General features: G+C 44.4%; 1 protein-coding gene across 4 annotated transcripts in view; it reads left to right on the top strand.

The window, feature by feature from the left end:
* Positions 1-15,085, top strand: part of LOC117357363 (EF-hand calcium-binding domain-containing protein 14-like) — a 298,105-nt gene that overhangs the window by 203,719 nt on the left and 79,301 nt on the right. For all 4 annotated transcript variants that reach the window (XM_033937827.1, XM_033937816.1, XM_033937836.1 and 1 more), the window contains one exon: positions 14,786-14,872. In XM_033937827.1, coding sequence (XP_033793718.1) covers positions 14,786-14,872 — 87 coding nt within the window. The remainder of the gene's footprint in view (positions 1-14,785; positions 14,873-15,085) is intronic.

Genomic DNA, 15,085 nt, shown 5'->3' with positions numbered 1-15,085 from the left:
CGGAGCACTGGGGACACTATGGACACAGGAAGGAGGCACTGGTGGCACTAAGGATATGGGAAGGAAGGAGGGAGGGAATAGAAAGGGACAATTGTTGGGCCTGAGTGCAGAAAGAAAGAAATGAAAGAAAGGATACAGTCAATTAATAGATGTCCCCTTTTGATGAAAAAAATAAATGGTCACGTTACCTCTGACTTACGTTTTCTGCAGCAGAGTCGGCAGCTGTGCTAAGTTGATGACTCATCGACCGGCTCTGCTCTGGAAGAAGTAAGTTAAGTTGGAAGGGGTGGACCCAGCAGACGCAGTCATTGCAGGACTTTGCCACAACTCCCTGCGTCTGCTGGGTCCACCCCCTCCGACATAACTTACTTCTTTCGGAGCAGAGCCAGCAGACGAGTCATCACGGGACCTTCCAGCATGCAGCTGCTGAGTCCACTCTAGAGCAAGTACGTCGGAGTGGGGTGGACTGGCAACCGGCAGCTACAGTCATCGTGGGACCTTGCTGAGTGAAGGGAGAGAAAGGAGCAAGATTGCTGGAATTGAAGGGTGGTTGAGGGAAAGAAAGGGGGCAGGGTGGTATGGAAGGGTGGTGCTGATAGAACTGATGTACAGAGAAAGGGGAGAGACATAAGGGGGAAGGATATTGGAGGGAAAGAAAGGGGGCAGATGCTGATTGAAGAAGGGGTGGATGGTGAGAGAAAGGGCAGACATTGGATGATAGTGGGGAGCCTATGCTGGATGGAAGTGCAGGAACTCAGATGGGAGAGATAAGGGAGCAAATGCAGGAAGGAAATGGGAGGAAAGAAAGAGGGGAGCAGACGCTGGATGGAAGTGGACAGAGAGAGAAGGTACTAGATGGAAGGGTTGGAGAAAGAGGGTACATGATGGAAGAAGGGGATAAATAAAAGGAGGGCACATGATGGTGAGAAAAGGATTGAGTTAGGGAAACACTGGAGGGGTGAGGGAAAGAGGTGGCAAGCTTTAGGTAGACAGTAAAAAAGGACATTGATGAGCGGGTAGTAAGAACGTAATTTAGACAGATGCAGAAAATAAATTGAAAAGGAAAATGAGGGAAAAAAGGGAAAGGGATTGCAGAGGAGAGGTGTGGGAGAGGGAAGGAGAGGAGAGAGATGCCAGACCAATGGGGGTGAAAGATGAGATCGAAGGGGGAGGCATACAGGCCCTGATTCTACAAAGTGCGTCCCGATTTTAGGCAGCTGTAGGCGTCCTAAAGCTGTCTAATCAGCCAATCGGGATGCATGTTTTTAAAAAATATGCTCCCCGGGCAGGCCGCCTATATTGAAGGCACCTCCGGGAGCCTAGGGAGACCCGCAAGACGCCTAAGCTCGCCTAAGGGCCTTAGGCGAATCTAGGCGGCCCTACACATCTCCCTAGTAGAGGAAGAGACACTTACAATGTAGAAACATAGAAAGGTGACGGTAGAAAAGGGCCACAGCCCATCAAGTCTGCCCACTCCACTGACCCACCCCATTAAGTCTGAGTGATGATGACTTAGTTCCTTAGCTCGACCCTCGTAGGGATCCCACGTGGATATCCCATCTATTCTTAAAGTCGAGCACGCTGGCGGCCTTGACCACCTGCATCGGAAGTTTGTTCCAATGATCCACCACCCTTTCCGTGAAGAAGTACTTCCTGGCGTCACCACTAAATTTCCCTCCTCTGAGTTTAAGCGGGTGCCCCCTTGTGACCGAGGGTCCAATGGGAAAGAATATGTCGTTTTCCATCTCGACACGACCTGTAACGTATTTAAATGTCTCAATCATGTCACCCCTTTCCCTGCGCTCCTCTAGAGTATAGAGCTTCAACTTGCCCAGTCTTTCTTCGTATGAGAGACCCTTGAGTCCGGAGACCATTCTAGTGGCCATCCGCTGGACCGACTCGGCTCGAAGCACATCTTTACGGTAATGCGGCCTCCAGAATTGCACACAGTATTCCAGATGAGGTCTCACCAATGATCTGTAAAGTGGCATGATGACTTCAGGTTTGCGGCTGACGAAGCTTCTCTTGATACATCCCATCATTTGCCTTGCCTTGGATGAGGCCTTCTCCACTTGTTTGGCAGCCTTCATGTCTGCACTGATGATAACTCCCAAGTCCCGTTCTTCTGAAGTCCTAGCTAGTGCTTCTCCATTCAAGGTGTATGTTCTGCATGGATTTCTACTGCCAAGATGCATGACCTTACACTTCTTAGCGTTGAAGCCCAGCTGCCATGTCAAGGACCAGTTTTCTAACTTGATCAGATCTTGCGTCATACTATCCATGAGATTGCTTTCACTTACTATATTACACAGTTTGGCGTCGTCAGCAAACAGTGTTACTTTACCCTGAAGCCCCCGGGTCAAGTCCCCTATGAATATGTTGAAAAGGGATGGTCCCAGGACTGATCCCTGCGGCACTCCGCTAGTCACCTCCGATGTCTCAGAGAGGGTGCCATTGACCACCACTCTCTGAAGTCTTCCACTCAGCCAATCAGTGACCCATGCAGTTAGTTTCTTACCCAACCCCATCGATTTCATCTTGTTTAATAATCTGCGGTGCGGGACACTGTCAAAAGCTTTACTGAAATCCAAGTACACTATGTCTAGAGACTCTCCCGAGTCTAGCTTTCCTGTCACCCAGTTAAAGAAGCTGATAAGATTGGATTGGCATGACCTGCCCCTAGTGAATCCATGTTGACAGGGATCCCTCAGATTTCCCTCATCCAATATTGTGTCTAATTTACCTTTAAGCAGGGTTTCCATGAGTTTACACACTATTGATGTGAGACTCACCGGCCTGTAGTTCGCAGCCTCTGCTTTGCAGCCCTTTTTGTGCAGAGGAACAACGTTGGCTGTTTTCCAGTCTAGGGGGACTTTCCCCGTACCTAAGGAGAGATTGAAGAGCGTGGCTAACGGTTTCGCTCTAGGTGCCTGGGCCAATCAGGCCTTAGACTTAGTGGGGATGGGCGGACCCGCTATGCCTAAGGCCTGATTGGTCCAGGTTTCTAGAGCCTGGGCCAATCAGGCCTTAGGCTTAGGCTTAGGCCTTAGGCTTCGGAGGGATGGGCCGGGAAGGGGCGGGCCCGCCTCATTTCGACATGGTCGGGTTGGGCCCATGTGCCTCAGGCCGCGCCCCCAGGTGGGACCTAAGGCTCCAGGGCCTATTCTGATTGGCCCACGCGCCTTAGGCCCCACCAGTAGGCGGAGCTTTGGGACGGATGGGCCGCAGTCGCGGGTCGGGGGTCGCGGGTCGGCTGGGGGGGCGGTCGGAGGTTCTTGGGGGGGCGGTCGTTGGAGGGAGGGGGGTTTGCCTGGGATCCCTCCTGCCCGTAATGTAGTGCGGGGTGGGGGTAGGGGGTCGCCGTGGCCAGGAGGGTTTGGGCTCCCTCCTGGCCCGATATTGTCGGGGAGTCGGCCGGGCAAGAGGGCTTGGGCTCCCTCTTGCTCCGATCGCGGGTGCGGGTGGGAGCGCGTGCGAGCGGTCGTTCGGGGGTGGGGTTGCGAGCGGTCCTGCTGGGGGGGTGAATCGGGCGTCGGGCGGGGTGGGAACTATGTAGAAAAACTTTTGTATACCGCGCTCACGCGTATAACGCGCGAGGGGTATGCGCGGTAGGTAAAAACGCGTATAACGCGCGCGTTATATGCGTGAAAATACGGTAAATCCGGTGAGGATGAAGACAAGTTCAAATGGAGAGCAAAAGTTAAAGAATATAAAACTAAGATCACGGAGAAACAAAGTAAATACTACATGCAAACTACTGGCAAAGTTAAAACCAACAGTAAAGACCTGTTCAAACCGGTCAATACTCTGTTTGAAGTTAATTCCAAAAAACAAACAAATATGGAATGCCCTCCAACTGCTGATAAACTGGCAGACTTTTTCAGAAACAAAGTTAGCACGCTATGAGCCAATTTGGGGGGCCAGACTAGCAGCATGCTGAATTTAACTAGACCAGTTGCAGGCAGGGAGGCTTGCCGGCGTGGGAGCGCACTCTGCCCCTCCCCCCACCCGAAGAGACTACACTGAGCCAGTTGGAAGGCTCAGGAAGTCTCTCAGCACCCGTGTTTCTGTTAGTTTCTGTTTACTTCTTGTTTCTCGTTTGAAACTCACTTTGGCCACATCGCTGGACCCAGGAGCAGACAAGGAGGCTTGCCGGCGTGGGAGCACACTCCGCCCCTCCCCCCTCCCGACGGGACTGCACAGGGCCGACATCGCTGGACCCAGGAACAAGCAGGGAGGCTTGCCGGCGTGGGAGCGCACTCCGCCCGTCCCCCCACCCGACGAGACTACACTGAGCCAGTTGGAAGGCTCAGGAAGTCTCTCAGCACCCATTTTTAGTTTGTCTCTTTTTCTTTTTGCTTTATTTGAATCTCACTTTGGCCGACATCGCTGGATCCAGGAGCAGGCAGGGAGGCTTGCCAGCGTGGGAGCGCACTCCGCCCCTCCCCCCACCCGACGAGACTACGCTAAACCAATAAAAGATTCAGCACCTAACAGCACACTATCTAAGACGCTCATAGCACCTTTGTGAAGCGACCAAGAAGCGATCCACCCCATAACACTACCAAACGTAAAACCAACCGAAAAACAGCAGCCAAACCACCAAAGACCCTTCTACCACCTTTCACCAACCACCAAACAAAAAAAAAAAATTAAAATTAACCTCCCCCCCCCAAATGAAGCTAACCTCACGAGCCCAGCACTTCATACTGTTAATCCTTCTTTTAACCAGAGGGAAGACAGCAGTAAATAACCTCCTCCCTACACCCGATACAGATATAAATAAATCTCTCTTCCAAAATAGGAGAACATCAAGTGACATAAACTCAAACCTACAATCTAACACTCTACACTCCATTACCACAGCATGTGGAAGAAGGCCAACACACACTAAGACTAAACCACATCAGCACACCAAATCACTTATATATCCAAACACAACCCACAACTATAGAAACATAGAAATAGACGGCAGATAAGGGCCACGGCCCTTCAAGTCTGCCCACTCCATTGACCCTCCCTATCTATCTTTGCGGATAGATCCCACATGTTTGTCCCATTTGGCCTTAAAATCTGGCACGCTTCTGGCCTCAATAACCTGAAGTGGAAGACTATTCCAGCGATCAACCACCCTTTCGGTGAAGAAGAACTTCCTAGTGTCACCGTGCAGTTTCCCGCCCCTAATTTTCCACTGATATCCCCTTGTTGCCGCGGGACCCTTGAAAAAGAAGATATCCTCTTCCACTTCGATGCGACCCGTGAGATACTTGAATGTCTCGAACATATCTCCCCTCTCTCTACGTTCCTCGAGTGAGTAGAGCTGCAACTTCCCTAACCGCTCCTCGTATGGGAGCTCCTTGAGTCCCGAGACCATCCTGGTGGCCATTCTCTGGACCGATTCCAGTCTCAGTACATCCTTGCGGTAATGTGGCTTCCAAAATTGCACACAGTACTCCAGGTGCGGTCTCACCATGGATCTATATAGTGGCATAATGACTTCAGGTTTACGGCTGACGAAACTCCTGCGTATGCAACCTATGATTTGCCTTGCTTTGGATGAAGCTTGCTCAACTTGGTTTGCAGACTTCATGTCATCCCTGACAATCACCCCTAAGTCTCTTTCTGCTTCAGTTTTTGTCAAGATCTCGCCATTTAGGGTGTAAATCTTGCATGGATTTCGGCTTCCCAGGTGCATGACTTTGCACAACCCACAACTATCACACAGAGATATCCACACTCAAATGCGCCTACTTAAATATCAGAGCGCTAGGTTCAAAAACAGAGCTTATAAAACCTGGATAACACAAGAAAACCTGGACTGTTTTTTCCTCACAGAAACCTGGCTAACCTCCGACTCAGACCCCAGAATTACTGAAGTTTGCCCACAAGGATACAAAATTACAGTGGTATGCAGAGAAAAAAAAAGAGGCAGAGGCCTAGCAATCTTAATCAAACAAGATCTAACCCTTAATATAATTGAGAAAACATCTAACCCGTACATGGACCTTTTAGCTTGCCAACTCTCAAGCACCACACTAAAAAACACACTAAACTGCATGCTCTGCTACATAGCGCCGCAAAACTGGTCTTTAGCAAGAACCAAAGTGGAAGACTTCATATACCAAAACTCACTAATAGCAACCTACAACCTACTCCTAGGAGCCTAAATCTACTTGCAAACAAGTAGACAACTTTCTCTCATTTCTCAAAGCCTTATCCTTTCAAATGCTAAATCCACAAACAACTCATGAAAAAGGCCACCAACTTGATATTGCAGCCTTCATAACCCACCAACCGTCCTTAACAGAAATTCATACATCTAACGGAACATGGTCTAGATCCATCTGGTCAGACCACTACATCTACACTTTCAACATCAACTGGACCAAAAACAACAAAAAAACTATAACAAAACTCAATAAAGTAACATACACCTCACGCAAACACATCGAACCCTCCATATTCTGGTCTAAAATAGATAAAACTATTCTAGAAAACAACCCCGAGGACTTCATCTTACATTGGGAAAGACTTTGCTCCAACACCCTTGATGATTTAGCCCCACTGCAAACCAAATCCAGACCCAGCAGGAGATCAGATAAATGGTTCGACTCCGAACTGCTACAACTCAAAAGACAATATAGACGACTAGAGAGAAAATGGAGAAAATCGAACTCAGATCATACAAAATCCGCCTGGAAAAAAATCAACAAACAATACAAATCACAATTAAAGGACAAGAGAAAAGCACAAAACACCAACCTAATAGTCACTGAAACCCAAGACACCAAAAAACTATTCCAAATTCTAAAAACCCTAACCGACACCAAACCCTACCTGACCACTAACAATACTACCCCCCCTCAGCCACTCTATTAGCAGAACACTTCCAAAATAAAATTACCAATGCAAGAGCTACCCTCAATGACACCTCTATCCATCCTAACGAATTCACAATTCTCCCCATAGATAGAGATTCTACTGCAACAGATAGAATATGGTCTCAATTCCCCAACATACAATGGCCTGAATTCAACAAATACTACAACAACTGTCCACTATATCTCCTAAAAACATCCAGCACAAAATTCCGCGCTCTTCTTCTAAACTGGATACAAATCTCGCTAATAAACCACCACTACCCTACCAACCTCAGCGAAATCATCATCACCCTGATCCTCAAAGACCCCAAAGGACCGATAGACCAAACAGCCAACTACAGACCCATTGCCTCTATTCCACTCTACGTCAAAATAATAGAAGGACTAGTTGCCAAATTCCTCTCCATTTACCTAGAAAACCATAACATACTCCATCCCACACAATCCGGCTTCAGAAACAACTTCAGCACGGAAACACTACTAGGATCTCTCTTGGACACAGCCAGATAACATCTCAGCACAGGAAAAAAAATTATGCTCATACAACTATACCTTACCACTGCATTCGACTTGGTGGACCATAACATTCTACTACAAATCCTGGATACAATAGGTATCACAGATAAAGTATACACATAGTTTGAAGGATTCCTTAAATCAAGAACCTATAGAGTAAAATCAGACAAACAAAAATCTGAACCTTGGTCAAACCCCTGCGGAGTTCCCCAAGGATCCTCTCTATCCCCGACTCTCTTCAATCTCTATACAGCCTCCCTCAGCTCTCTCCTGGACAAACAAGGCATAACCTCCTACAGCTATGCCGATGACATTACCATTCTCATACCCTTCGATCAACCTGAACTCTCCATGACGAACACAATATACCAAACACTAAAATCAATAGCAACCTGGATGAAAGATCACAAACTGAAATTGAACCAAGATAAAACGAAATTCATCCTCCTAGAAAACAACAAAATACCAACCATAACCAACATTGAAATCAACACAATCAACTACCCCATACAAACCACCCTAAAACTGCTAGGAATAACTATCAACAGATGCTGCACCATGCAACCACAAATCAATAAAACAATACAAAAGTCATTCTTAGTCATGAGAAACTTAAGACAAGTTCGGAAATTCTTTGAGAAAACTCAATTCCAGCTCATAGTTCAGTCCTTAATATTAGGCCTACTTGACTACTGTAATATCCTCTACCTCCCGTGCCCTACAACTATAACAAAACAACTACAAATTATCCAAAACACAGCACTAAGACTCATCTACTCATTAAAGAAACATGATCACATTACAGAAGCATATCTCCAATCGCACTGGCTTCCGATCCCAGCAAGAATACAATTTAAATTCTACTGACTACTATTTAAGACTTTATACGGAGATAGTCCAAACAACCTGAATAACCGCCTCATCCACAACACCGCAACCAGACATAGGAAAACTCACACCCCATTCTCATACCCCCCAATTAAGGAGGTAAAACGGTAAAAACTATATGATGGCCTCCTGGCCACTCAAAGCAGCCAAACTAGACAACCAAATCGCCAATCTACTGACGGCATCCCTCGACTACAAGACTTTTAGAAAAGAAATAAAGACCATACTCTTCAAGAAAACTCTGAAAAAAGAAATAATACCACAAGTCTCAAACTTCACCTCTCACTAAAGCCAACTACTCCAAACAAATAACCTTACCCATTTCTTACTCTTTTTGAAAATGACCAATTTTTTTTTTTTTTTGTAAGTTCTTGTTGTAATACATCTTGGATAATTCTTTTGTAATCAGCCTTGAACTGCAAGGTAATGGCGGAATAGAAATCCCTAATGTAATGTAATGTAATGTAATATGATCTGGGACCAATTCGCCACCCCTGATTGGAACTTTTTTCGCAAACTGTTTTCTAAATACACAAAAAAGCACTGTCAATTAGACAACTCTTCTAGCAACGTACTGAATAAAGCACCCTTTTCCTTCAGAGCAAACCTTTTCAAATGGGACATTTTCCAATTGCAAGAAGGTCGATGTGGGCAGGAACTAAGACAAATTATAGTCACACGCATTATAAAAAACCTAAAAGACCCCATTACATGCACACAAAAAATTACAAACCAGTAGCCAGCATTCCGCTATTTACTAAAATATTAGAAGGATTAGTAAATGACGAATTGTTCAAATACTTAGAAAAATTTAATATTCTGTACAACTGCCAATCTGGATTTCGATTAGGTCACAGAACAGAAACCATACTAGCATCATTAATTAATCAACTCAACAACCTATTTAGCTTAGGTACCAGTGCCCTGATTCTCCAACAGTACCTTCGATCTGGTAGATCATGATCTACTGTTGGGCTGCTTGAATTCAATTGGAATCACAAGTAATGTACACAAATGGTTCCAGGGTTCCTGAAAAACAGATCTTATCAAGTATACAGTGCAGGTAAATATTCTCCCCTATGGACAAATTCCTGTGGAGTCCCACAAGGCTATCCATTATCACCAATGATGTTCAATATATATTTAGTCCCTTTGGCTAATTTACTACAAAGTCTCATTAAGGTGGGCAGACTAGATGGGCCGTGGGCCCTTATCTGCCGTCTATTTCTATGTTTCTATGTTTCTATATTCTAGGATATTAGTTCAATCCATCATCCTATCTACCTTAGACTATTGTAATATCACATACCTAGGGTCAACCAAGAAAATATTGCTAAGACTTCGCCTAGTTCAAAAAGCAGCTGTTCGTCTGATCTTTGGATTAAAAAAGTTTGACTATGTAAGCCCTTTTTACATGCAACTTCATTCGCTCCCTTTCAAAATTAGAGTTATTTTTAAATTCGGCTGCATTTGTTATAAAGCACTCTTCGGACTACTACCAACATACTTATCCACCCAACTAAAATTATTCTCATCAAATAAGAACACAAGAAACTCGGGTATGTTTATGTACCCCGCTCTGAAAGCCTCTCATTTTAAAAGTTTCTTAAACAAAACTCTGGTTTTTCAAGCGGGGAAAATGAACTCTTGGCTGTGTCCTCTAATTGCCCAATCCCAATCTTACCTTGAGTTCAGAAAATCGATAAAAACCTATTTGGTAAATTTATGAAATGATTTTATATTATATTACATTGCACTGCATCATATTGTATTTTACTGTATTGTATTCCACTGAATTCTACTGTATTTTGTGTCTTCGCTGATATGTCTCAGTTCTCTTGCTGTGAACCGCCCGGAACTTCCGGTTACATAGTAACATAGTAACATAGTAGATGACGGCAGATAAAGACCCGAATGGTCCATCCAGTCTGCCCAACCTGATTCAATTTAAATTTTTTTTTTTTTTTCTTCTTAGCTATTTCTGGGCGAGAATCCAAAGCTTTACCCGGTACTGTGCTTGAGTTCCAACTGCCAAAATCTCTGTTAAGACTTACTCCAGCCCATCCTCCTCCAAACGGCCATGCACAGACACAGACCGTACAAGTCTGCCCAGTAACTGGCCTAGTTCAATCTTTAATATTATTTTCTGATTCTAAATCTTCTGTGTTCATCCCACGCTTCTTTGAACTCAGTCACAGTTTTACTCTCCACCATCTCTCTCGGGAGCGCATTCCAGGCATCCACCACCCTCTCCGTAAAGTAGAATTTCCTAACATTGCCCCTGAATCTACCACCCCTCAACCTCAAATTATGTCCTCTGGTTTTACCATTTTCCTTTCTCTGGAAAAGATTTTGTTCTACGTTAATACCCTTTAAGTATTTGAACGTCTGAATCATATCTCCCCTGTCTCTCCTTTCCTCTAGGGTATACATATTCAGGGCTTCCAGTCTCTCCTCATACGTCTTCTGGCGCAAGCCTCCTATCATTTTTGTCGCCCTCCTCTGGACCGCCTCAAGTCTTCTTACGTCTTTCGCCAGATACGGTCTCCAAAACTGAACACAATACTCCAAGTGGGGCCTCACCAATGACCTGTACAGGGGCATCAACACCTTCTTCCTTCTACTGACTACGCCTCTCTTTATACAGCCCAGAATCCTTCTGGCAGCAGCCACTGCCTTGTCACACTGTTTTTTCGCCTTTAGATCTTCGGACACTATCACCCCAAGGTCCCTCTCCCCGTCCGTGCATATCAGCTTCTCTCCTCCCAGCATTTACGGTTCCTTCCTATTATTAATCCCCAAATGCATTACTCTGCATTTCTTTGCATTGAATTTTAGTTGCCAGGCATTAGACCATTCCTCTAACTTTTGCAGATCCTTTTTCATATTTTCCACTCCCTCTTCGGTGTCTACTCTGTTACAAATCTTGGTATCATCTGCAAAAAGGCACACTTTTCCTTCTAGCCCTTCAGCAATGTCACTTACATACATATTGAACAGGATTGGCCCCAGCACCGAACCCTGAGGGACTCCACTAGTCACCTTTCCTTCCTTCGAGCGACTTCCATTAACCACCACCCTCTGGCGTCTGTCCGATAGCCAGTTTCTGACCCAGTTCACCACTTTGGGTCCTAACTTCAGCCCTTCAAGTTTGTTCAACAGCCTCCTATGAGGAACTGTATCAAAGGCTTTGCTGAAATCCAAGTAAATTACATCTAGCATATGTCCTCGATCCAGCTCTCTGGTCACCCAATCAAAAAATTCAATCAGGTTCGTTTGGCACAATTTACCTTTTGTAAAGCCATGTTGCCTCGGATCCTGTAACCCATTAGATTCAAGGAAGTACACTATCCTTTCTTTCAGCAACACTTCCATTATTTTTCCAATAACTGAAGTGAGACTCATCGGCCTGTAGTTTCCTGCTTCATCCCTGTGACCACTTTTATGAATAGGGACCACATCCACTCTCCTCCAATACCCAGGAATCACTCCCGTCTCCAGAGATTTGTTGAACAAGTCTTTAATAGGTCTCGCCAGAACCTCTCTGAGTTCCCTTAGTATCCTGGGATGGATCCCGTCTGGTCCCATCGCTTTGTCCACCTTCAGTTTTTCAAGTTGCTCATAAACACCCTCCTCCGTGAACGGCGCAGAATCTACTCCATTTTCTCGTGTAACTTTGCCGGACAATCTCGGTCCTTCTCCAGGATTTTCTTCTGTGAACACAGAACAGAAGTATTTGTTTAGCACATTTGCTTTCTCCTCATCACTCTCCACATATTTGTTCCCAGCATCTTTTAGCCTAGCAATTCCATTTTTTATCTTCCTCCTTTCACTAATATATCAGAAAAAATTTTTATCTCCCTTTTTTACATTTTTAGCCATTTGTTCTTCCGCCTGTGCCTTCGCCAAACGTATCTCTCTCTTGGCTTCTTTCAGTTTCACCCTGTAGTCCTTTCTGCTCCGGTTGGGCGGTATATAAGAAAATAAATAATTATTATTATTCCCAGCAGGTTTAGATTGGGTTGCATGGGGTATATGATGCAGTCTATTTCTAGGTTTGTTATGGTTGGGGTTTTGGTTTTTTCTAGAAGTAAGAAATTGGGTTTGTCTTGATTCAGCTTTAATTTGTGGTCTCTCATCCATTTTGACACTGCTTCTAGTGCAGTGTATAGTTTGTTCGTTGTGTTGGGATTGGTTTGGTCAAAAGGCAGGAGGATGGTGATGTCATCTGCATAGCTGTATGAAATTATGCCTGTTTCATCTAAGCATGTGCCAAGTGTGGTTATGTAAAGGTTGAAGAGTATTAGAGATAGTGGGGAGCCTTGGGGAACTCTGCAGGGGTTGTTCCAGGATTCCGACTGTTCCTTGTTTGCTTTAACTCTGTATTTTCTTGAGCGGAGGAATCCTTCAACCCAATTGTAGACTCGGCCTGTGATTCCTATTGCCTCCAGTGTTTGTAGTAGGATGTTGTGATGTACTAGGTCAAACGCCACTGTGAGATTGAGTTGTATGAGTAGCATTTTTTTCCTTTATTTAGGTGTTGTTTGGCTGTGTCTACGAGGGAGACTAGTAGTATTTCTGTGCTGTAGTTGCCTCTGAAGCCCGATTGTGAAATCTTTCTATACCGCCCATTTGTTTAAAAAATCTGTTTATTCATTTGAAAATAATATCAAGCATTACACTTGTTAAGGAACTACGAACAGAAAATTTTTACAAATTAAAATAGTAACATAAGTAACAATACATCTTCTTAGACCCCAAATAAGACCATAGGGGAAAAGTCAACTATTTGAGACTTTAAATTTAAACTGCACGAAACAATAACAATAAAGGCTTTAACAGATATATTCCTCTCATATTATAGCACCCATTTAGTCCCTGGTGATCTTTTTCATGTCTAGAAAGCTCCTAAGATGTTCCGGAACAAAAAAGGTATATTTCGTCCCTGAGTATTTAATGAGGCATTTACAAGGGTAAACCAATGGGAAAGTGGCTCCAAGATCTTTCACTTCTTGCCTCATTACTAGAAACAAGTTTTTCTTTCTTGTATTTCTTTATTAACATCGGGGTAAATCCAAATATGCTGTCCCATAAAAGGAGCTTGAGCTTTACGAAAATAAAGCTTCAATACAGCATTAAGATCTTGCTGAAACACAAGGTAGCTCTTTCCTCAGTTTTTGTAGTAGATGTTTCCAAGATTTTTGAGATATTTCCCAATTCAAGTGCTTGAGGTAAAAGTCCTTGATTTACTGCAGGTGCTTTGCTCCCAAATTTCTTAATAGGACCAGGTAAATAATAAATCTTATTCAAAGGAGGAATAAGTTCAGGAGCAAAACCCAAATTTGGACCAAATAATTCTTAAACAATTCAACAGAGGAAATTTCTACCATCCTTGGGAAATTTAATAGTCTCAAGTTCAGTCGTCTATTATAATAATCTAGTTGCTCTATTTTCTTATGTACCAAAAGTTTATCCTTTATCAATCCAGCATTAACAACTTTATTTCTTCATTTACTGCTTGAAACTTAATTTCATTATCCTTTTTTATATTCTCTACTTTTGCTAAAGAGTCTACCTTTTTTACTAGGGAAGATGTTTCCTCCACCATTTTTTGTAGTGTTCCATCCATCCTCTGGATCGCTTTCCAAACATCGAGCAGGGTCACCTCCGAGGGGGTCAAGAGAGTCAAAGGACTGTCTTCCACCAATGATCGCATTATATTCCCCGCTACTCCTTCCTCCATCTTGCTTCCCTCACTGGAGATAACTCCCGCAGCCACTACGGCATCGGGGCTTCTCTCCTGCATAGACTGGTCAGTCGTGGGGCATGGAGGTACTACCAGGTCAGGAGGCGAGAGAGAGACTTCCGGCTCTAGGGAGGTGCCCAAGTCCCAGGACGCCAACTCTAATGAGCCTCGTGTTCCACCCTGGAGAGGAGTTCTGGTGGTAAAATCCAGCAGAGTCTGTCGCAGGGGTGTAGAAGTTCCGGCAGGTGGGAGAACAGTCCGAACTAAGCCAGTCACACAGCCATCTTGGACCACCCCCCTCTGGTCTATACCACCCATATAGCCAAAAAAGGATCAGTGCGGTTTACAATATTGGCTGACTGGGGCACAACGAAAAGTCAGGTGACTATAGCCTAGGGATACCTCTTTTCATCCCTTATTGAGAGCAGTTTATTATGATCTAAGGGATGAAAGAGGTATCCCTAGGCTGTAGTCACCTGACTTTCCTTTGTGCCCCTAATCAGCAGGTATTGTAAATCGCACTGATCCTTTTTTGGCTATATGGGCGGTATAGAAAGATTTCAATAAACATAAACAAACATTGAAGGGCACAAGCCTTTTCTACACAGGTGCTTTCAGAGAAATTAATTTTCAAAGGAAAATACCTCAGGTGAATAGTTTTAAAGATAAAGTTTGAATGTTCAAGTCTCCCTCAGAGCAGTGAATAGCAGTAGATTCAGACTGGGATTTTAATTTCCAATGTTTTGCTTTCTAGCGCATGCAGTTCCTAGAAGTGACAGTCTCTAGAAGAACAGAACTAGTGGATCCGCCAGCTTCAAAGTCAAGAGGAGAGGAAGCCAAGGCAAGTCTGTTCAGAAGTTTATTTATTTTATTCTTTTGAACATTTGTTATGCCTTCAGCAAGGTAGTTTACAAAAAAATGAATAATACAGTATATGTTCTCTTAGGTTTCCAAGGCTGGTATCATGCTTCTTGCAGTTTTCTAGGTCTCGCCGTGTCTGGTCAGATAAAAAAATGATGTTTCAACCGTCATGCTGAGTCGACTGTAGTTTGTC

Source organism: Geotrypetes seraphini, chromosome 1 (assembly GCF_902459505.1).
Source record: "Geotrypetes seraphini chromosome 1, aGeoSer1.1, whole genome shotgun sequence".
In the NCBI taxonomy this organism is placed as follows: domain Eukaryota; kingdom Metazoa; phylum Chordata; class Amphibia; order Gymnophiona; family Dermophiidae; genus Geotrypetes; species Geotrypetes seraphini.
This window is presented reverse-complemented; position numbering and strand designations above follow the sequence as displayed.